Here is a 24,494-nt window from a genome sequence, read left to right as displayed (position 1 = left end):
GATGGCATAGTGGTGAAGCTCGCACGTTCTGCTTCAGTGGCCCAGGGTTTGCTGGTTCAGATCCCGGGTACAGACCTACACACTGCTCATCAAGCCATGCTGTGGCAGCAACCTACATACAAAATAGAGGAAGATGGGCATAGATGTTAGCTCAGTGAATCTTCCTCAAGCACAAAGAGGAAGACTGGCAACAGATGTTAGCTCAGGGCCAATCTTCCTCACCAAAAAAACCACGAAGCGCTAACTTTATTGAAGGGAGAATAACATTCAGGCATCACTGATACACTAAAACATATGTATATCACAACGAAAATTAGTTTACGCACAAGCTAAAGATTTAGGTTATCCAGGTTATGGAAAAGTATTGTGATTAGACAGATTAGATGGAAAGATGACAAGGAAGTGATACGTCCAAGGCTTTTCTAAAGAGTAAGTAAAGGGAAACGGGCTGTTTAAAACTCTGAAGGAAATGGCTATGTTCTTTTAATAGTGCAATATAACAAAGGATTACTTTATTTTATACTACATATACATATATTTGTATATGTCACAACCCCCCTTCAAAAACTGAACTCTTATGAGAACTTCTGTATCACTGCCAATGAAGGAGGGGAAAAAAATGATTTTGATCCAAAGAAACTATTAATTAGAAAGTTTTTTCCATTGAGAATTATCTTTCCTCACATTGTTTGCTACCTTATGTCCTTATAATTGTTAAAATAATTGTTTCCAAGATTATAAAATTAGATTTGTCTGTCTAAAAGTTAATTCTATCTCCTCAAACAAAAAAGGTACTCTACTGAAGTACGCTGCCTACCCAGCCAAGTTCCCTTCCTGCCATAAAGCCATCCCTATTTTTCCAGCATGCTTGAGATATACTTCATCCTGCACACCCCAAATTAACATCCTACCAGAAATACACATACATAAACTCATACAAATTAATACTTAAAGTTTTTTCTGATTTCTTCATTTCTAAGGGAAAAACACATGAAAAGTCAGAAAATGAAAACATTACATTTGCAAGAGTGGCAAATGGTATAATGGAGTTATTTACTTGACTTAAAAAATACACAAAGTGGGAAGAAAAACATTCAGTAACTAATGGAACATGTAGCACAAGGATTAAGTAAATGCTTACCACAAAAGTGTTTAATATGCATTATACAAATGAAAAACTTGGTTTATCTAGAAGTTATCAGTAGCAGAACTTAGAAGAGATCTTTATAACATCTCTTAAAGAAGCTTGATCTTTAGAATGCCATTATGAATCTCAAATATTAACAAGCAATAAAATCTGAATTTAAAATAAATTTAATCAAATACCATACATAGCTGTAACCAAGAAAGCTAAGAACCAGAATTAAATCTAGACTTAGGATAGATACTTTCACTTATCTGTATTTAATGATAGGTGAATGAACTACATATTCACATCATCCACATGCAAACACTTAAGATTTCCGAGTTTGCATCCTTCAAATTAAAAAAAAATTGCAAAGTAAGCCTTGGTCTTCCATGTCTAAAAATTATGACAATTTCTAGACATGAAGAAAAATGAGCATCGTCACTGCATTCTTTGCATATGCTTTTATTATTAATGCTGTTTGTTCATCCTCCTTGAGCCTAAGTACTAGCACTACCAGGCCTGATTTCTTTCCATTAAAAGCAAACAATTTCCATGCACTACATTTATATACAAGGACAGAGTATCTTAATTAGTTTTGCTACTACATGTAGAAATAATGTCAAAAGACTAGTCTTTTCTTATTAGACATACACATAACAAGCAATTTAATAATTTGCATTGTTGTTACAGTTTACTGAAACTTTATGAGATTCAAGGCCAAAGAAAAGTTAGGTACAGAAATTCTGTAATAGTTTCCTATATTGGGATAAAACACATACATGCAACTATTTTATCAAAAAACGATTAACTATCCTTAAATTGGCATTTCCTGCCCTCACTTCAATCTGTAGGCTCACATTAGAAAAAATATTTCAATACTGCCACAAAGAACCAGACCCAATACATTTTCAGTAAGTGAACAGTTAATAATCCAAAAACCTATTACTCTGCCTATGGTAACAGAAAAATATTATGTGAAACAAGTAAAATTTGTAACGGTTAAATACATCCTTGTGGAGAACACAAAGTACCTGGTAGCACTGGAATTATGGCACGGATGCTGATTAGCTATTTCTTGTTTCCCAGAAAAAGAAAATGGCTTGATGTTTTTCTCTTTCCACAAACATTATTAGCCCTAAAGCGTTTCATCAAAGTAGCTCAGACTTTGTTAGCTGTTTAATTATCACGACTTGCAAGCAAAGGGTTTAATATTTGAAAAACCCCAATCTTTTTTAGTGATACAAAAAATAACGATATCCCTTACAATAAACAGCATCTTAGAATACTATGAAACACGGCAACTTTTTTCTCACAATTACGAGTTTTAACCCCAAAAGATAGCCCAGGATCTCATTTTACAGATGAGGAAAATGAAGCCCAAATTAAGTGACGTCCCCACCGCCATAAAATCAAGAGGAAAAAGAGCCCAGAACCCAGGCCTTCTGGTTCCCGATGATGCCCTTTCCATTACACAACCCGCCGCCGGAAACAAATAAACTACCTGGGTTTAACCAATAGCTAACGTACCTAATACACTCAGATATCTAATACAATCTCTCTCCAGAAAAAGCGTATCTAATACTTAAGAGCCCTGTATGCTTACGGTCTGAATCTGAAGGGTCTCAGACTGACTCAAAAGTAACAACGACAACAAAAAAAATCTAGGGTTCTTGTTTTGTCCTTTGATAAGCTGTATAACGAACTACAGCCACCCCAGAAATTAGAGCTCCCCTTACGGGAGCGACTTCAGATGGCGCAGTACAGCAACTCAGGACCCTCTCCCCGCACTTTCCTTCCCCCAGGGGAGACCCGCCGGAGGAACTACGGGCCCACCCGGAGCCTCAACTCCAGGGCTAGAACAAGGCTGTGGGCTCATTTATCGGCATCAGAAACTTCGAACATCTTTTCCAGTCTACCGACTACACAATTCACAGGTGGTTGGTATCTTTCCATCCCTCCTTGGAGGGAAAACGAAAGGGGCCCAGTGAAGGTAGTGACAGTCGCAGTGTGTTTGCGGGGCTCGGGTGAGGGGTCGGGGGAAGCCACAGGACGGAGAAGATCATCCCCGAGAAAAGGAAACGTCCTCGAGAAAAGGAAACGTGATCCGGGCGCCGGGGGCCGGGGGCTGGGGGCCGGGGCGAGGCCGGTGGGCCGTGCGCCGCCGCGCTCCCCTTCGCCCACCCTCTCCGTCCCCGAGCGGGCGGGGGCCGGCGGAGGGGGCTGGCCGGGGGGGAGGGGGGGGCGGGGACTGGGGGAGTCGGAGCCTCGGCCTCGCTCCCTCCCTCCGCCCGCCGGGCTCCGAGGCCGCGGGAGGCCATTTTAGCTGCGGGGCGGCCCAGAGCCCCGGCGGCCTCCACGTCCCCACACCCCGGCCGTCCCTCGCCCCCGCCCCCCGGGGGCCGCTCCCCGCCGCGGGCCGGGCGGGGCGGGAGAGGCCGCGGGGCCGGGCCTGCCGCTGGCCGGGGCTCGGGGCGGCCGGGCGGGGGCCGGCGCGGGGGCGTCGTGCCGGCGGGAGCGGGGCGGAGGGGCGGGCAGGGGCGAGGAGGGAGGGGGCGGGGAGCCGTTACCTATACTGGGCCGCAGCCGCCGCCGCCGCCGCCCCGCTGTGGGTGAATCCAAAGTAGTTGCCGGTCGCCATTTTGGCATCTTCCCCCAGCCGGCTGGGCACTGCGGCGGGCACGGAGAGTCGGGTCCCATGGCGGGAGGAGAGGCGCCGAGGGGCAGAGACGCCGAGGGAGGGAAAGGGAGAGAGAGAGGCGCTGTGAGAAGCCGCCCTCGCCGGCCCGGGGCCGGGCCGCGCCGCCTCCCCCTCCCGCCTCGCACTCCCTCACTCACTCGCACGCCCCGGTGGCGGCCGCCGCCTCCTCCCCGGAGCCAGCCCCAACCCCCGCGCCTCCCCGCGGCCCCGGGCCGGGGAAAGGGCCAGGCGGGGGCCTCGGTGGGGCACATTATACTCACCATAGGTGAAAGAAACTACAGGGCATATGGGAATCATGGGCTCGGGCTGCTGCTGCTGAACTCTGAACTCTCACCCGCTGCCTCCCTCCTCTGCCCCGCTCCTCCTCAGCGGAGAACAGACCTCCGCCTCCCGCCGCACTGCGCAGGCGCCCCCGCGCGCGGCACCCTGGGAGCTGTAGTCCCCGCCGCCCTCGCGGCTCCAGAGAGCGCGTGCCGGGGCCTCGGCCCAGGCGGGCCTGGCGGGGGAGTTGGGGGGTGCCGCCCGCGGGGGTGAGCAGGCCTGGCCTTCTCCAAGGCCGTGGTGGCGGCTGGCCGCGACCCGGGCGGTAGAGGAGCGTGCGAGGGGCTCCTCGCCCGGCCGTGAGGGAATCGGGGAGAGTGATCCGGGAGAGTGACGTCTGTTGGCCTTTTCCTGTTACTTTTCTCTCTTTTCTTTCACTTTGGCGTGTGCATTTGTTCTCTACCTTCCAGTCTTTCTGGCCTGTGCACTTTTCATCAGAATTTGAGCCGGACTAATTTGGATTCTTCCTTATTTCCCGCATTCCTGCTTCTGGTCCTAGCCTTTATATTGGGGAGGGAAAGACGAGGAGGAGAGAAAGAGAAAAAGAATGGCAAGTGTGCTCTTCTGTTGGATTGGAAGCACACTTCCAAACACCCCTCCGGAACTCGCCTTTTCCCGTACCCTCTCCCCGACCTGCACCCACTCCTTGAGTCATTCAGCGTATATCGAGCCCCCATAAAGTGTCAGGCCAGGTCCTGGAGATACAGCGGTGAACAAAATGAAGTCCCTGCTCACTTGGAATTTACCTCCTGGGAAGCCCTGGAGGTGTCAAACAATAGCCGCATAAACAATACGTTGGATGGTGATTGCAGCTTTAAGAGTAAAGCAGGGTAAAGAGAGTGGAGGGAGGTGCTGTAGCATGTAGGGTGTGGATAGGGCCACCACTTGAGTAGAGTCCTGAGGGAAGTGAGGGACAAGCACGTAGATGCCTGGGGGAAGGACAGTTAGTGGAGGGTCCTGAAGGCGGGGTGCTAAGGAGCTGCAAGGAAGTTAGTCTGGCTGGAGTTGAGTGATAGGGAGACCGGATCAGAAAGTCTCTTGGCCCCGTGGTTAAATTCAGCAAGCTCTGCTTCTGTGGCCAAGGTTCACTTCCCAGGCACTGACCTACACTACTTGTGGGGGCCATGCTGTGGCAGCAACCCACATACAAAATAGAGGAGCATTGGCACAGATGTTAGCTTAAGGCGAATCCTCCTCAAGCAAACAAAATGAGGAAGATTGACAACAGATGTTAGCTCAGGGCGAATCTTCCTCAGCAAGAAAAAAAAGGAAAAGAAAAGAAAGAAAGAACAAAGAAAGAAAGAAAGAAAGAAAAAGAAATAAAGAAATGTCTTTGGTAAGGGTGCCAGATCTTTCATAGTAAGGCCAGAATAATACTCTTCCCCCATGCAAGCATTTCTTTCTTCCCTCTGCTTTCTCACTCTTTTCTCTTTACTTGCCTAGTTAATTTCCAACCATTCTCTTTCCTCTTGCAGTCCCTTTTCTGATTGACTATCTTCTCCTACCTTATATCTTTCCTGTCTTCTATCAATGCCTAAGTGCTCCATTTCACCTCTTCCTCACCTTCTCCATGCCCATCCCCCAGGCCCTCTGCTCCTTGCCTCTCCTCAATGTTGGATATGAGCCTTAAGAAGAAATGCAAAGGGTGAATCAGAACTCACTCATGACGTTTAGGACTTTATCCCACCTTCTTATACCAGAGCAGAAACAATACCTCAATTCTTATTTGTGCCAACCCTGCTCCCCCTCACCTCCTACAAAGTTACAGCTTCTAAGAACCTCTCTGATTTATCCTCTTATTCATTTCAAAAAATAGAAAATGTTCAATATCATTGCTTTTGAGAATACTGATGTTTACCCAGGCAAAAGTTGTTCGTGCTCCAAGAAAAAAATATCTCCTACACGTAGGACATTAGAACTGCATTTTAAAAGTAATTTGCCTTGAACTTCATGGAACAATCAAGCCTTCAAGGCACTGACTGTAACTGCTTTGATAAACTTGTATTGTTAGTTACTAGGCTATTTGAATAAAATTGGAGGAGAAAAGACAGGTGTTTAACCACCTGCCTAAGAAGATTCTTTTTAGGCCAATTTTATGCTTGGTTGCTTGGCAGGCCTCTAGAGGATGGAAGAGGGCTGCTGGCACACCCCAGTGAGCAAGCAGGTAACTAGAAAGAGGGAGGCGGGCCTCTTCTCTTTGGTAACTGTTCTTAAAGGTCAAGGTGGGCATGGCAGTAGTGAAAATTGTTTACAACAGTGCTCTTCTCCAAGAGGGAATCTGTAGGAAGGGGCTCAACTTACTCCTGACTTGGGCTTATTTAAGGAAGGAGTTTTGAAATGGACTTGGAATCAAGAAGACTCGGATCCTTTTCCTGGGCATTTAATAGCAGAATGACGTGAGCACGTTATTAACATTTCCGAACCTGTGTGACAAGAATAACAATCATATTTCCCTCACAGGTCTGTGGTGGGGGTTAAATGAGGCAGCATTTCTGTGAAGCAGCACCAAGCACAGGATATTTTATGTGAAAAGAACAAGGCTAGATGATTGTGAGTCTTTTTAAAATTTATCTTCTAGTAAGTGAATGCACTGTGCAAGTCATTCACCTAAGACCGAAAAGTAATTGGCTCTGCCTTAGAAGGTTTATGTCCCAGAGTGTATCCGGTCTAGGCAACGTAGCAATATACAATCCTCTGGACCAACAGGAGAAGGCAGGAGACTTGACTGGAAGCAACTGATTATAATAGCTGTCATCCTTTGTGTCCAGAGATGATTGGCATCAGAATACAAAAAATTACACTTAGTCATTTTCCACGCTTCAGCTAGAGGGATGGGTTCAAAATGCAAATTTGATCAAACCCTTCTGTGCTTCCCTTCCTCTTAGGACAAAGCAAAACTCTTCCATGTGGCCTGCAAAGCCCTCTGTGGTCTGGCCTACCTGCCTTTTCAGCATCTTCTCCCTTATTCTCTTCATTCCAGCTACCTTGGCCTCCTATTTACCGTGCTTCCTCTCCTACCCAGGGCTTTGCATGTCCTCCCTTTCTAGACTATTCCTCCTTCCTCTTCACCTAGCTAACCCTCATGCTTCAAGACCTGCACTCAGTCAACTCCTCCTCAGCCTTCCCTGACCCCCTCCATCGATCAGACCCTTTTTATGCTCTCAGAACACCAGGCATCTCTCCTTTGTCACAGTTGCAATCTTACACTTGTTGTGTGATTATTTGATTAATATGTATTTCCCCCATCAAACTACAGCTTGATGAAGGCAGGGTGCCAATGTTGGGTGCCTGGTGACAGGCATCCAGTAAGTACTCATTTAATGAATGAACTGGGCTGTGCACAGTTTAATCTTTCTTTGATGACTCAGAAGGCAGTTTAGGAACCTGTAGTGCCTCAGGGTCATCATTAGGAACCTCAACTGGCATCAGAAGGTAAAGGAGGAAATGTTCATTGGCAGACCTGTCAACCACAAGGTGGAGCTAGCCTGAGAAGGCCTGCCCCTAAATTCATTGAAAATATATCTAGTTGCCTGTAGTCGCTCCTTTGAGTCAAGTCCTGGTATCCTGAACGTTCTTGTTAACATACAAACATGGCAGCCAGAAAGGATAACATATAAGCTACCCTATACCATCAGGAGTATGGCGTGGTGAATAAGAGCAAAGACTCTGAAGCTGGACCCACCTGACTTCACATCTCAGCTCTGTCACTCACTGCTATGTGACCTCAGCCACAACCTCTCTGTGCATCATTTTTCTCCTGTATAAGTAGAGATGATGAAAGTGGTCTCTACACTTTTGTGGTAGGGTTGTTGGTAGGGCTTAACGACTTCCTCAGTGTAAAGCTCCTAGATCAGTGCTGGGCTCCCTGCAGGCACTACGTGAGTGTTGCCTGTTATTCTAACCACCAGCCATTCTTATCACGACTCAAGTGATAATGAGCCAAAGAATGGGAATTTTTTTTGTAGGGAACAGGGAAGATCAAGTCCACAAGGGCTTAAAATGGGAGGTACCTGGATAGGGAGGGGCAGCATGGAGGATCTTTGGGAGGCATGCAAGGGGGGGCAAGGGACCAACTGCTGCTGCTGCGTCATCATTTGCCTGGGAGCCCAGAGAGGGAGCAAGGAGGCCCAACGCTCCCGTGCAACCTGTGATCCTTCCCAGGATAATTATAGTCATTGCATTTGGGGCTAATAAATAAAGGAAGGGAAGTGAGGCTCCAGCTCTGGTTGTCACTTGGACAGGCTGAGACTCCAGGCATCCTGAGACCTCACCAATACAGGCAAGTGGTGGTGGGAGGGGAGAGCATGTGGAGGACAACAGGGCAGGCCAGGGAGCTGGCTCAACTGTCAGACTGGCTCCTAAGGGCCAAATGGGTTCATGGTTCAAAAGGAAAGCTCCGACTTTGTTCAGGAAATTCTCATCTGAAGGACACACTCCAGCTGGTGGGGTGTGACAGTGGAAGACCAGGAAGCAGGCCCATCTAAACTCTTCCTTCCCCTGCCCTCTTCTCCTGTCTCCTTGTCTGTCCCTTCCCTCTGCTCTCCTTCCCTATCTTGGAGGAATAACTCTGTGGTCTAGGAGATGTGCTGCAGTGGAAGGATATTCTTCAGAATCTAGTTGAGTTCTATCTTGAGGTTTTGGCCAATGGATGGCGGATGGTGGATAAATGGGTGGAGATATGAAGGACTTTGAAAGAAGTAAGGCACAAACTGAGAACCGTGGTCCAAGATCAGACAGTGACGTAATCCAGAGAGAGGAAATGCATCCTTGATAAACACAGTGACAGCTATTGGTGCAAAAGGGGGTTTAGTGCAGAAGATATATATATGTAGGGCCAGGTTTTATGGGTTCAAATCCTACCTGTACCGCTTTCTACTTGTGTAGACCTAGGGCAAGTTATGTAACCTCTCTGGGTCTCTTTCCTCGGGAACTGATGACACCTAGTTCATATGGCTGTTATGGGCATTAAATGAATATGTGTAAAGTTCTTGGAACATTGCTTGGAACACAGCAAGTACTTAATGCAATCCTTTTGGTTCCCACTAAGATAGAAGATATTAGCAATGTCTTTAGGGGTAAAGGATCTCTTGGCATAGTCTCTGATCTCTGTCACCCCGTTATACTATTTTTTTTATTAAATTTTTTATTGAGATATATTTCACATACCATAAGACTCACCTTTTAAAGTGTTCAATTCAGTGGTTTTTAGTACATTCACAAAATTGTGCAACTCTTACCATTCTCTAATTTCAGAACATTTTCATCAGCCCAATAATAAATCCTGTACCCATTAGCAGGTACTCCCCATGCCCCCCTCCTCCAAGTCCCTGGCAACCACTATAATATACTTTCTGTCTTTATGGATTTGTCTATACTGGACATTTAATATAAATGGAATCATGGAATATGGGGCTTTTTGTATCTGGCTTCTTTCGCTTAGTCTAATGTTTCAAATTTCGTCTATGTTGTAGCATGTATCAGTACTCCATTCCTTTTTATGACTGAATAATATTCCATTGTTTGGATATACCACATCTTGCTTATCATTCATAAGTTGATGGACATTTAGATTGTTTCCACTGTTTGGCTATTAAGAGGAATGCTACTGTCAACATTTGTGATGGTTAATTTTGTGTGTGTACTTGACTGAGCTAAGGGATGCCCAGATAGCTGGTTAAAACATTATTTCTGGGTGTGTCTGTAAGGGTGTCTCTGGAAGAAGTTAGCCTTTGAATCATTAGACTGAGTAAAGATGCCTTCACCAAGGCAGGTGGGCATCATCCAATCTGTGGAGGTCCTGAATAGAGCAAAAAGGTTAGCCGAATTTGCTCTCTCTGCTTGAGCTGAGACATTCATCTTCTCTTGCCCTCAGACTTAAAGCTCCTGGTTCTTGGGCCTTTTGATTTCCACGGGGACTTAGACCATTGGTCCCAATTCTCAGGCCTTTAGACTCAGACTGAATTTTATCACCAGTTTTCCTGGTTCTCCAGCTTGCAGATGGCAGATCGAGGGACTTCTCGGCCTCCATAACAGTGTGATCCAATTCTTATAATAAATCTTCTCTTATATATATCACTATAGATTCTATTGGTTCTGTTTCTCCAGAGAACCCTGACTAATACAAATTCTTGTATGAACATATGTTTTCAATTCTCCTGAATGGAATTGCTGATATATCCTTTTTTAAAAAACTTTCTAAATATCTCAAATTTTCTTCTCTCCACAGCCACTGCCCTAGTTTATCTCTTGCCCAAGTCCACTTCAGTAGCCTCCTAATTGGTCTCTCTTCCTAAGGATCTAATCTTATCAAACCCATCTTCCAAATAATTATCAAAGGATATAAAAAATAGCATTAAACATGATAAGAAGAACAATGTACATTACAATCATTTATTCTCTATAAAAAGCTATGAGGTAGGGTCTATTATGCTTGTCCCATTTAGAAAAGATAAAACTGAGTTCACAAAACTAATAAGTGGCAGAGGCAGGATTTAAATCTAGGCCAACCTGACTCCAGAATGCCTAACCTCTAACATACCACCACCCTAAAACCCTTCTGACCAATGTGTCACTACCCTGCTGAACACTTTACAAAGATTCCCACTTGCCTAAAGGAAGAACGTGTCCTATTCGTGTACGCAGCTATTTCTCACCGAAAACTCCTGGAGCACTTACATTATCAGCTCTCTAATTATTTCATTGCAAAGTATCCCATACTTTGCATTTCCTAACACACATCAGACCTGTCATTTCTTGCTCAATGTTTTTCTTTCCCCCAGGGAAGTATGTAAGTTCCACAGGGTTGGGAACCAAGTCAGTTTTATCTGCCACTAAATTCCCAATGCCTAGGACCATGATAATAACAACGTAGGCACTAAATAACTGTTTGTGGGATGAATGAGCTTAATCTTATGTCTTCATTCCTTGAGGACACTGGTTTTATGATATATATCTTTGGTATCTTCCTCCCCCTCCTCCAACTGCCACCTGCCACGACACTAGCCACAAAAGCAAATGCTAACCTATCTTAGTCTTCCCAGCTCCCCTGACACTCTAGCACATGTTATCTGCTGCCAAGTCTCACACCCAACACCGGTGCTGTAAGGGTTTCTTTGTGTCAGTAACATATTCTTTGGAATCTGAAGAACCTGGGGGACTCAAGGCAACCACAAAGAATAAAGCTATTTAGGGGCTTGGATAAGAGTCTGAGCCATACTATCACCTGATTTAGAGCTTGATCTGATCATTAATGAGAGATGCTGAAGGGCATATTGCTTAGAACCCACCCTCTAGAGCAACACTGTCCAGTAGAACTTTATTCAAAGGTGGAAATGTTGTATATCTGCATTCTGCAACATGGTAGCCACCAGCCACAAATGGCTATTGAGCTCTTGAAATGTGGCTAGTGTGACAGAAACTAAAATTTTAATTTTATTTAATTTAAATTTAAATATCCATATATGGTTAGTGGCTACCATATTGAATAGCACAGTACTAGAGCCAGATGACCTAGGTTCAAATCCTGGCTCCACTTCTTACTGAGTATTTAGCTTTGGCCAATTTACTTAACTTCCTTGTGCCCTGGTCTCCTCATCTATAAAACAGGAAAAATAATAACAGTACTAACCTCATAAATTTGATGTTGGGATTAAATGACTAAGAACACACTTTGTATATGGGTCCATCAAGCTAGCACTAGGGTGGGTGAGGGAAGAGGCTTCGGACATCTATAAAATGGGTCATCTTGATCACCTGATTAATGGCGTGCCTCCACCTCTGGCAACACCCCCTGGGGGCATTTACATGTGTATTAGTTTCCTCTTGCTGCCATAACAAATTACCACAGACTTCTTGGCTTAAAACAACACATTTGTTGTCTTATAATTCTGTGGTTCAGAAGTCTCACTGGACTAAAATCCAAGTGTCAACAGGGCTGTGTTCCTTCTGAAGAAAATAGAGGACAATCCATTTCCTTGCCTTTTCTAGCTTCTAGAGGTCACTTACATTTCTTGGCTCATGGCCCCTTCCTTCATCTTCAAAGCCAGCAACGTAGCATCTCCACATTTCTCTCTGACTCTGACACTCTTGTTTTCTTCTTATAAAGATCCTTGTGATTACATTAGGCCCACCTGGATAATCTCCCCATCTCAAGATCCTTAAAAAATTCCTTTTGCCATGTAACAGAACATATATTGGGTTTAGGGGCCATTATTCTGCCTATTACACATGGGATATGAACATTTTCACATTCAGTGACAATTCTGAAAGGTCTATCCATCTACTCCTACCCCAGACCTTCTTGTCATAATTTTCTAGCCTTGTTCTTTCTCAGTCCCCTATCAGCTGGCCAACCCACCAGCCAGTGCTCATTAATAAGTGTAGTCCTGTACTCAGTCTATCTTTATTTGCACGTGAAGTGGGCAATAAGGTGTACACCCCAAATCCTGCACTCTGGGAGGGTTTCCCTCTATCACTGTATTTCAGGGCCACCCTGCATGGAGCAGGAGGGCAGCAGATGTCCATTATCGGCTGGAACTGGTATACCAGGCACATCGATCAATGATTCAGGCCCTTGGCTCTTCCTTATTTGCTTCTGTCATTACCTTCATAGGGAATTCCCTGTGAGGCTATAAGGATGGCTAGAGGAAGAGAGTGGAAGGTAATAGGAGCCGGTAACGCAGGATTCTGAGCCACCTGCTTGTGATAGTTCATTTGTGCCTTCTGCCCTGCTCCAGCCTGGTCTCATATATACACCGCTTCTATTTTGGAATGGTGTTGTACATGTTTAGTTTTATGGTTTGATGGATAAGATAATACCCAGTTCATGATGGACAGGTCTTATAGTCACTTGGTGGACATACTCAGCTGTTCAGTCACTACTAGGGCCCAGAAGCCTCCTAGGTTAGAAGTAAATTTCTAGTTACAGTGTTTGATTAATTCTAATCTGCTAGAGATTTTAAAAGCAGCAAAGAAAAAAACTCTGCCAATAATAATTGTAAGGCACCATTGATTATAAGATGCATTTCTAGTTCAAAGATGTTAAAAGGTACAAAAAAGCCCCCAAATTATGCACCTTAGACTTAGTAAAATAAGGTACCTCCTAATCCATCCTTCCAATGTATATAGGGAGAAAGGTCTAGAGAGGTAAATGACTTGTCCAAGATCACACAGCTCCTTAGTGGCAGTGCCACATCCAGACACATCTCTTGACTTCCAGTCCAAAGCCAGTTTCATTTCATCATATAGTTTTATTATTAATGACTAGTATGAATAATAGCAACCCCAGCTTTGCAAGATAAACTTGCATTAAGTGTGCTTATTCCCCTTTATGTCAGGAACACCAGGAAAAATAGAGGCTGGGCCTTTAGGATCGGTACTCTTCGTGACTACTCTCCTGGCCAAAACCAAGTAAAATTACAAGCATCATTAAGTAATTGATTGTGAAATTAGTGTGCATACATGCTCGTGTGCACACATACACACACACATGTTCACACCCAAGTCAGGCAGAAGGTACAGTTCATGTAGGGAAACTAATGCATCTTGTTTGTACTACTTGAGAGATTTTCAGTTGTAAGAATTCCTTTTTGAGAGAGCTATATCTCTGATCTTGAGTTCTAACTCTTTTCCCAGGCCATGTTATCCGTTCAAGCTGTGATTTGCACTAAAGCTGTCTTACTCCTTATTTGGGGAAGGCTTTAGTCTGCCCTGTTTTGTCTACAGCAGTGCCCAGGCATTTTCTGGATTTTATAAAGTCCCATATCTTTTCCTCCCAACTGAGCCTGGTTCTCAGCCCTTTGCTGAACTGACCAGAAAAGATGCTCCTCTGTTTGAGTCCATGTCATCAGAGCACATAATCAATTCCTATCACAGGCTTCCATGCATGGGAAATCATCAAGACCAAGAAGAGGAGCCAGCATTTACCAGTGCTCCTGACAAAGGGTCCAGAGGATGTTTTTCAAACATTTTAACGTGCTGCTGTGAAAACACTTTTCTTCATTCTTTATTACTTAGAAACTCCTTATCTCTACAAAGTAGTATCACTTAAGGATTTCCAAAGGACAGAACATTCTAGGCACTTTAGCATTTTTAAATGTTAGAGACTCTCTAAATCCAGTGTTTCTTCCAACTTTCTCATGATAAAAATCACCTAGGGATTCTTCCGATAATACAAATTCCTGGATCCCCTTGCAGTCCCACTAACTCAGAGTCTCAGGGCCTATGGCCTGGGAAACAATATGTTGAGCAAGTCTCCCCACGTCTTTCTTATCAGCAAGAAGTGTGGGAAACATTGTGCCCAGCTCCATCACTCTAAGGATGAGGACGCTGAAGCCAGAGAAGTTGAATAACTTACGCAAGATACCTCTGTGTCTATGCTTACGTAAGCACAGGCTACTTTTGGAGGGACTGTGCCTTTCTTTGGAAAGGGGCCCAGATGACCAGGAATCTAAAAGGTGAAAGAGACTTTATTTTTTCATTATATGTCCTTTTGTGGTGGTTAGAGAAAAAAGTTTTCCCCGTAAAATGAATTAATTTTTTGATTAAAAACTTAGTTCTAAGTACATCTGATTTGCATACATCTTGGAAATATAGTCATTTGTACCCTGGCTCTCCCTACTCCCACCTACCTTGAGTCTGCTTTCTAGCTGTCAGACAGCCCCCTCATTTCCCTTTCCTCTGCCTACTCTAGGCTCCTCCACCTGTGCAGTCAGCCCCTTCTTACTCCTGCAGCCCGAGCTAGGCTGGAGGCCAGGAACATTTGAATAACTCCTTCTCTGCCTGAAGGGCCGTGGAGTTGCGTCATCTCTTGCCAGAGATGTCCACTCATTACAAAAGGAGGGTTCTGTTAGGAAAGAAAGGGAATGACTGCCATATTAGTCTGCTGGGGCTACCATAGCAAAATACCATAGGCTGGGTAGCTTAAACAAGGGAACGCTAGAGGCTGGGAAGTCCAATATGAAGGTCCAGCAGGGTTTAGTTTCTCCTGGGGACTCTCTCCCAGTTTGGAGATGGCCCCACCTTGCTGTGTGCTCACATGGCCTTTCCTTGGGGTGTGTCCTAGTAGAGGGGGAGAGGGAGAGACAGAGCAAAAGACACTAATCCCATCATGAGGGCCCCACCTTCGTGACATCACCTAACCCTAATTAACTTGCAAAGGCCTCAACTCCAAATACCATCACATTGGGGGTTAGGGCTTGAACATATGAACTGGGGAGGGGAGGTGCACAAACCTTCAATGCATAACAGTTGCCAAGTAGGCAATAAACAATAGCTGCTTTTACTTCTCTGTGGGATGGTTAGGTGGTCCCAACTTGGGTAGCAGCCTGGAAATTATGTTCGCTGTAGGGGACACCAAAGATGTGGTTGTGGTGCTCTTAGTAATAGTACAATCACGTATCTCTAGCCACTCAGGCATGACGCATTCTCACACATTATCCCTCACAGACCTCCATGGCTTGAGACTCTACTCAATGGGCTCTGTCCACAGAGAGCGTCCTTGGTCAACTCAGCCATCATGGGGCAGGCTGAGTGTAGGTGTGGCTTTGCTTCTGTCGTGACAAGACCTGGTTTATCCCAAAGAGTCTGGAATCCTATGAAGATGCACAGTAGCCTATTGACAGTTTCCTGAATGCCCCATGCATGCGATCTTTGTCTGCCTATATGCTCAGTGTCTCCACAAGCAACTTCATGGCTATCCATGTTGCCTAATTTCTAGGCAAGGCCTGAGGATGGGCATTTCTAGTCTCTTGCATAAAGGAAGTAAATATGATGGATTAGTATTTCACCAGTGGTAATCTATATGCTTCCTCCTTTAGATATCCTAAAAGGTCTTCATTTCCATCACCTTCACCCTAGGTAGCTAAATCTGAGCCGTCCACTTCTTTGGAAGTGTAAAAATTAGGGATCTTTGATTGTAAGCAATAGAAACCAATTCTGGCCGATGACATTAACAGGAGACTTTAGAGGAGGTTACAGAAAGCCCACTGGGGCCGGCTGGGTGGCATAGTGGTTAAGTTCGCATGCTCATCTTTGGTGGCCTGGGCTTCACCGGTTTAGATCCTGGGTGAAGACCTACACACAGTTCATTAAACCATGCTGTGGCAGCAGCCCACATAGACGAACTGGAAGGACTTACAACTATGATATACAACGATGTACTGGGGCTTTGAGGAGGAAAAAAAAAAGAAAGCTCACATATTTGGGAAGGCTGGAGACTCAGGCTTGGAACTGGGCAGGAACAAAGTCTGTTCTGGAGGGTAAGGAAGCAGGAGCTGCAAGAACATTCTGGACAGACACCACTGCCTAGTGAATGAAAGCCAACTATTTTCAATTCAATTCTCTGCAGAACATTCGATTGCAAATTTAAATGTGAAAGGAAAATCAATAAAGGCTTTAGAGGAAAACAGGAGAGCCCCTTTGGGCCAGAGAGTCAGGGCAGAGTGTCAAATACAAGCAAGGCTTGTCAAGGGTAGGACACCTGATCTGGACCAGGAATGAGAAATGGAGGCAGAGCCCAGAGGCTTGGAGGGTAGGGAATGCCTTTGGCTTAGGGGTTCCAGAAGCTGGAGCATAACAGATATTGGCCCATGGCAGTCTCACTGATTCCAGATCTCTTCTGTGGTGGCTTAGGTGTTTCCAATACACCTCCGTTCCTGGGCAGCATCAGCTCAGCCTGCTGGGAAAAGGCCTCAGGCTCCACAGCTGAGCAGGGGACAGGCATCACGCGTCTCTTCTCCCACCGAAGGTGCTCAGTTAGCTGGGGACAAGGCATAAAGAACCAGCCTGGGAGCTTAGCAGTGTGGAAATCCATGGTTCCCAGGGAAGGTCTCTGAGAGAGTGTAGCACTCAGCTCTAAGATCTAGAGGCTGAAATTCGGGGCCCCTGGTGACCTCAACAGTGGAATAGAGCAGTGGAAGTAGAGACCTCATGCTTTGCATGTGTTAATAAAAACCAACTATTGGGCTGGCCTGGTGGTGCAGTGGTTAAGTGCACATGTTCTGCTTCAGTGGCCCGGGGTTCGCCAGTTCGGATCCCTGGCGTGGACATGGCACTGTTTGGCAAGCCATGCTGTGGTAGGCATCCCACATATAAAGTAGAGGAAGATGGACACGGATGTGAGCTCAGGGCCAGTCTTCCTCAGCAAAAAGAGGAGGATTGGCAGCAGTTAGCTCAGGACTAATCTTCCTCAAAAAAACAAAACAAAAAAAACTATTACTGTTGTGCCAGCCCTGTTCTAAGCAATTTACATGTGCCATCTTATTTAGTCCTCCTAATATCGCTATCATGTAAGTTGCTAGTACTCTCCTCATTTTACAGATGAAGAAACTGAGGCACAAAGAGTTTAAGGCACTTGCCCCAAGTCACACAGCTATTTAAAGAGGCAGAGCTGGCATTTAAACGTTGGTAACATGGCTCCAAAGATACTTAAACACTGCAACCTATATTGCCTCTCATGTAAGCCAGGCAGATAAACAGACCCCGAAGTAGACTCTTGGAGTAAGAACTGACAATCAGAATGCATCAGAAGTCAAAGAGACAGAGATATAGGTTCATTCCAAGCATGAGAACCCAAGAGCCAAAAGGAGTGGAGAGCAGGAGGGAGTGTCTGAGTCAGGGTGCGACATGTGACTATGTTGAGGTGTGATTCTGTACAGCCTTCATTTCCCTTGCCCCTCCCTTTTGGAGGACTCCCAAATGTGGTTCTTAAAGGTGCATGTGGGCCTTTTGACACGAGGTTGGTAATGAGAATCTTAGGTTCCATCTGACTGCCACAATGGAACTTGCCAGCAAATCCTGCTGCTTTGAGCCATTTTTCATACATTCTTTTTCATTTTTCATTTTTCAAAATTCTTCAACATCTGCCTCTTAGCTTGCTGAGAGTAGACAGTGGCTCTTGTTTGCACGTAGGAAAGTGTACATATTCCTTACCCTGGCATCTAGAACCCTGCATAACTCAACCACCCCAGGTTTTAGCTGCTGTCTGCCCAATTCTCCACGCAACCCCATATAACAGATTCATTCCAGACTCTTCCTCTTTGCTTTCCTGACATACCTTTTCCTCTTGTCTCTAACCATTGAAATGCCACCAATCCTTCAAGGCCTTCCTCAAGTTCCATCCCCTCCACTTAGCCTTCTGTATTACTAAGGGTTCTGCAGAGAAATGGAACCAACAGGAGATATATATATATATCTCATACACATTTATTATAAGAAATTGGCTCTCACAATTATAGAGGATAAGAAGTCTCAAGATCTGCAGTTGGCAAGCTGGAGGACCCAGAGAATGGATGTACAATTCCAAACCAAGTCCGAGGCCTGGGAACCAGGAGAGACAATGGTGTAAGTTCCAGTCCAAAAGCCAGCAGGCTCAAGACCCAAGAAGAGCCAATGTTTCAATTTGAGCCAAAAGGCTGAAAAAAGATCAATGTCCCATCTTAAGCAATCAGGCAAGAGGAGTTCCCTTTTACTTGAGGGAGGGTCAGTCTTTTTGTTCTATGCAGACCTTGAACTGATTGGACAAGGCCCACCCACATTAGGAAGGGCAATCTGCTTTACTCCGTCTGTTGATTCAAATGTTTATCTCATCCTAAAACACCCTCATGGACACATCCAGAGTAAGGTTTGAGCAAAAGTCTGGGCACCCCACAGCCCAGTCAACTTGACACGTAAATTTAACCGTCACAACTTCTTTCATTTTTGAATTGGAACTATATCCTCCAAGCCCCAAATTGTTACCTGTGGTTACTCCTGAAGGGTGGGACTCCAGGAGGGGAAGGTTGAACTTCCATCTTTATTCTTTGCTCTTCAAAAAGAGAGTTAAAAGTGGTGTAACATTAAGTAAATTATGCTTTCATTTTTTTGTGCTTTTCTATATTATATTTTTGTGCTTTCCAAAATTATCTATATTAAAAAATTATATTAAAAATAACGATCCAATTCCAACTACTAGTTATAGAAAATAAAGAGGACAGAGAAACATGTATAATAGGCCACATGATACAATAAGCAAAATTTATGATTATTAAAGACTGTTTATGATGAACCACCCAGTTTCCTCAACAGGTAAATTACAAGTGTTATATAAAGAAGTGAAGGGAAAACCTATAATTGAAAGAGATTTGAAAAACATAGCAACCATTTGCCATGTGTGGACATTATTTGGATCCCATAAAAAAACCCTCACAAAATGAAAAAAGAAAAATTCACAGCGTTTACAAGACAATTGGAAATGTAAACACTGAGAGCACATTTGACACTATTGAAGAATTTTAAAAAGTGTAATCATTGTATTGTGGCTATGTTTTCAAAACATCTTTTAAAGAGCGTACTCAAATTTTTATGGATGAAATGATGTTATCTCTGAGATTTGCTTCAAAATAATTTGAGGAGAGAAGAAGTGGCTAAGGCTGTGGATGGGGCAAGATTGTCATGGACTGATGACTTCAGGGGTTTGGTGATAGATTCAGAGGGGGTTCGTTATACTATTGGGTCTACTTTTGTGTAAGTTGGAAAGTCTCCATAAATAAAAAGATTTTTAAAATTATGATATAGCAAGCTCAATTTAATTGTAGAATTATTTCTATCCCAGCAACTGTGAAAGACTGGTTTTAAAAACTTAGAGATTCACTCAAAAGATAGAGATTCACTCAAAAGATAGTTGAAAATTTGAAACGCTAAGAAATTTTCATCCCCGTTTTCCTCCTCCCACACAATATAATTGACATCCTGGCCACAAAACTTGTCTGAAACCATGTACAATGTGAAGTAAATTGTCAGCTCCCTCTTGGTTTCTGGCTGCAACTCAGCCCTGAGTTGGCCGTGTTCCCTCAGGTTCAGAGCCGAAGCCTCAGTCAAGACTTTCCCTGATACAGAGACAGAGGCCAGGAACCAGGGCTTGTGCAAAACCTGGAGGGGTTGCCAAGATGATTAAGACAGGGCCCCTGCCCTCAAGAACGTGGATCTGACTTTACATCCCAATAGAGAACATTTCTCAAGGTGTCTTCCCGAATGTGGGATTCCAGATTCATTGGACTCCGTCCTCAGCTCCCTCCTCTCGCTATACTTTCTCCCTTGAGAATTCATCCTCCCTCACAGCTTCGCACTCTGAAAGTTAATGATTCCCAGGTTCATCCCTCCAGCCCTGGCCTCTTTCCTGACTGCCGCCTTGCATATCCAACTGTCTTCATGACGTTCTCATCTAAATGATGAGGGCAATCTTGAGTTACCCTGTAACAGGGCTCAGGATGTTTCCTCAGGCCCCACTCCAACCTCACTCTGCCCATCCCAGGAAGTCATTCTTCATTCTTCCCTTTCCTTCATTCTCCATATCCAATTGCTTAATAAGTCCTGTTGACACTGCCTTCCAACTATACCGCACATCTAGCTACTTCTCACCACCTCTACCACTACCACTTGGTCCAAACCACTGGTATCTCTCCTCTGAGCTACGGCAGTACCCTTTTTTGTTTGCTTTTTTTCTGTGCCAATCTTCCTCTATTTTATGTGAGATGCCACCACAGCGTGGCTTGATGAGCAGTGCTAGGTCCACACTGGGGATCCGAATCTGCGAACCCAGGGCCGCCAAAATGGAGCGCACTTCGGAGTGAACTTAACCACTACGCCACCGGGCTGTCCCCTGCAGTAACCTTCTGACTAGTCTTGCTGCTTCCCACCTTGTCCTTTGTTTGGGTGAAGATTAGGTTTTAAAGATATTAATCAGATCATAAGCCACTCCTCTGCTCAACTCTCTCTAGTGGCTTCCTTTTCCACTTATAATGAAATTCAAATTCCTTACGTGACTGACAGGCCCCTACATGACCTGGCGCCTGCCCACCCACTGTTTCCTACTCCTCTTGGCTCATTCTTCTCTAGCCACTGGCCTTTGAATGTTTGCTCCAGCCTCAGGATACTTATGTTTGTTCTTCCTATTCTAGATTATTCTTTCTGAAAATTTCTTATGGCTTGTTCTTTCCCTTGATTCAGGTGTCTACTTAAATATTAGGTTCTCAGAGATGCCTTCTCTCTGTGCTATGCAAAAGAGCCTACCTCTTCGAACCATTTACCCTGATTTTTTCATTTTTATAGCACTTACTACTTAAAATTATATATTTATGTGTTTATTTCTTTATTTTCTGTTTCCTTTCTCTCCTTCTCCTGGGAATGTAAGCTTCATGAGGGCAAGGACTTTGTCTCTTTCACCTTTATATCTCTAGTGCTTAGCATAGTAGTTGAATAGGTAATTGTTGAATGAATGAATGAATCTTTCAGGACTAGTCTGACACAGACTTATATTCTTTACAGAATGGGAAAGTTAGGGGCTGGCCCGGTGGTGTAGCGGTTACTTCTCCCACTCCTCTTTGGTAGGGATCGCAAGTTCGGATCCCAGGCACAGACCTAGCACTACTCATCAAGTCATGCTGTGGTGGCATCCCACATACAATAGAGGAAGATCTGCACAGCTGTTAGCTCAGGGTCAATATTCCTTACCAAAAAAAAAAGAAGAAGGAAAGAAAAGAAAAATACATTTGAAAAAAGAGAAGGGGAAACTGAAAATACCATTTACCAGCCACTTATCTACTTAGAATCCCAGAGTGCAGGCGTAAGCTATTGAATTCACATGAATTTCCACATGAGCTACCAGGGATTCTTTTCTCAAAAGAGCCTGGCGCCCTGGAACTGACAGCTGGCCCTCAGGGCTGCAACCCTCATTCAATTAGAGATCATTAACTTTACCTTAACCTTCCCAGTGGTTTTCTAAAAGGAAAGCAACTCACTCCAACCAGAGTACTCATGCTTGGCCCGTGAGTGCTAATTTAGGTTGGTGAGGACAGAGGGTTTGAAGGCAGCCCTGAGGAGGGTCTGGAATGATTTTTAGGTCCAGCTGTCTTGTATCAGTCTCCTGGGGAGAGGAGTCCTGTACTAAGATGAAAAATTTAATCAAGCTTAAGAGCTGTAGATAATCACACAGGGTGGCTCTGTTTCATGGCCTCACAGAGTTGACCTAGGTTGGAAGAAAGTGTTTCACTTCAGCAGCAACTGAGGGGAGCTGTACTTTGCCTCTGACCCCAGAGACATGGGAGACATTACAGGAGAAGATGGGGGCACCAGCCACAGTGGGGAGGGTGGAGATCCATGCAGCAGGAGTCACAGTGCACGTCTGATGACGAGTGACTACTAGAGTGACAGGGGACTGCCATTCAGCTCTGGGGGTGTGCCAAAGAAGGGGGCTGGATCAGTCAGATTTACCACAATGATTCTATGTAAACAAAGAAACGCAGGTTTCAGTGGCTTACAACATCAACGCCACATTTCTGTTCCTATAGGTCTTCAGGTCAGCTGGGGTAGTTCTGCTTCAGGCTATGGGTCCCATTCAAGTCAGCTCCACATGTCTCTCATGCTAGGTCCAGCATCTTCTCATGGCAGATGACAGAGGTTCCAAGAAGCCAAGCCAAATCATGCAAGCACAGTTAAAACCTCTGCTCAGGTGGCATTCATTAATATTTCATTGACAAACAAATCACATAGTCAAGCCCAACGTCAGTGGGGCATGAAAATGCACTGCAAAGGGAGACCCTACAAGGTCACATGGCAAAGGCTGTGGATGTTTTATTCTGTTGCAAGGAGGGAGTGAAGGAGCCTTAACCCCATTTCCCACAGGGCCCATCAAGGCTGTTTGGAGGCGCAAGTGTGTTACCATGGAGACATCTTGAGTGAGAAGAGTGAAATCTCGATGGTAAGGGCATGCAGCCAAGGATTGTTCCTTTGTTACTGTCACTTTGATACACATTTCTCAATTTTTATGCTCCAGGCTAAAATTTGAGCCTCCTTGATTTTTACCCCCAGGCTAAGTATGAGCCTGTGGAAGCTCAAATTACAGGACCATGAACTTCTATCTCTGGCAGGAAGCAACAAGGCTGAGAACTTGAGAACACAGAGCTCACGTGTAACATAAGGGACCATAGGCACTGGTGCAGTGAAAAGCAGCAGCCAGGCTGGCATGGGAAAAGAAAGCACCTGGGGCTTTTCCAGGTTTGTTTAAAAGTACAGGCAAGATCTTCCTTGCTCTGCATTTATGAGCTTGGTTCCACGGTGACTTCTCTTCGTATCTAAGAATTATACCAACACTCAGTGTACCCGACATTGTGTGGGAATGAAGGTTGCACAGAACTGATATTTCCATGTAATGGAAGCCTGCCCTTTCAAGTACCAAAACAGCATTTATTTTAACCACTTTTTAAAAATAAAACTGTTGTAAAATATATAATTTATTTCCTGTCTTAAAAATCAAAGAGGCCTAAACATTATTCAGTTTTAAAGACGCAGAATATTTATCTATGTCTATTATCGTGCAACAGAACAAGGTTTCTCCTCCTCTGTTGATCTATGTTCTTTGTATTCAGCTTTCACATTTCTTTTTGCTATCATTTGACTTGTTTCTTAAAAAAAAGTCCGCAATTTATTTTCTTGCTTCCAATCTCTGGTAAAAAGGAAACCAGTCATACAGCTTTATTAGAATCATATGTTAAGACCAATGCATGCAAAGGAAGATAGTGTTTGATAAAGATGGCATTTTAAATCAGTGGGGAGCAAATGGAAAATTAGCCATCCATTTGGAAAAAATAATAAATAAAATAACTTCTTTAACTCCATTGTAAGTTCCAGATGGATTTTTACATTTATTTTAAAAGTAAACCCACAAAAGTATTTGAATAATATGTGGAAGAATAACACATGGAAGAATCTTGAAATAGTGAAGAACTTCATAATCAAGAAACAAAAGACAGAAGCAATGAAGTAAAAAAAAAACAAGTAAATTTTGATAACCTCATAAAAATAAAATTTTCTGTACTACCAAAGATACACAATCAACTTAAAAGGCAAGCAAAAGACAGGAAAGAATAATTGTCACAAAGATAAAAGGCAAAATATCCAAAACGTATAGGGGGCCGGCCCAGTGGTGCAGTGTTGGTTAACCGTGCTTGCTCTGCTTTGGCGGCCCAGGGCTCACTAGTTTGAATCCTGGGTACGGACCTACGCACCACTCATCAAGCCATGTTATGGCAGGCGTTCCAAGTATAAGGTAGTGGAAGATGGGCACGGATGTTAGCTCAGGGCCAATCTTCCTCAGCAAAATGAGGAGGATTGGTGGCTGATGTTAGCTCAGTGCTAATCTGCCTCAAAGAAAAAAAAAGGGAATATCCAAAATGTACAAAGAATGCTTATAGATTAAGAAGGGAAAGATCACCTAATAGAAATATAGGCAAAGGAAATGAACAGGCAGTTCTGTGAAGAGGAAATACAAATGGCTGGCAGACATACAAAAAGATGCTTATTCTCCCCAGTGAT

At 44.3% G+C, this 24,494-nt stretch overlaps 1 protein-coding gene across 4 annotated transcripts in view; it reads right to left on the bottom strand.

The window, feature by feature from the left end:
• Positions 1-4,464, bottom strand: part of ZFR (zinc finger RNA binding protein) — a 67,225-nt gene extending 62,761 nt beyond the window's left edge. For 2 of the 4 annotated variants that reach the window (XR_002802623.2, XM_023625795.2), the window contains exons 1-2: positions 4,088-4,464; positions 3,697-3,796 (exon numbers count right to left, since the gene is read on the bottom strand). Coding sequence is in view for 2 of the 4 variants with exons in the window: in XM_023625795.2 (XP_023481563.1) it covers positions 3,697-3,796; positions 4,088-4,124 (137 nt within the window). In the remaining 2 variants the exon portion in view is untranslated. The remainder of the gene's footprint in view (positions 1-3,696; positions 3,797-4,087) is intronic. The other 2 variants (XR_011430393.1, XM_023625796.2) reach the window with 1 other exon arrangement.
• Positions 4,465-24,494: the final 20,030 nt, after the last annotated feature.

The sequence above is a fragment of the Equus caballus genome, chromosome 21, assembly GCF_041296265.1.
Source record: "Equus caballus isolate H_3958 breed thoroughbred chromosome 21, TB-T2T, whole genome shotgun sequence".
Taxonomy (NCBI): domain Eukaryota; kingdom Metazoa; phylum Chordata; class Mammalia; order Perissodactyla; family Equidae; genus Equus; species Equus caballus.
Note: the sequence above shows the minus strand (reverse complement) of the source record. Positions and strands in the feature narration are given on the sequence as shown.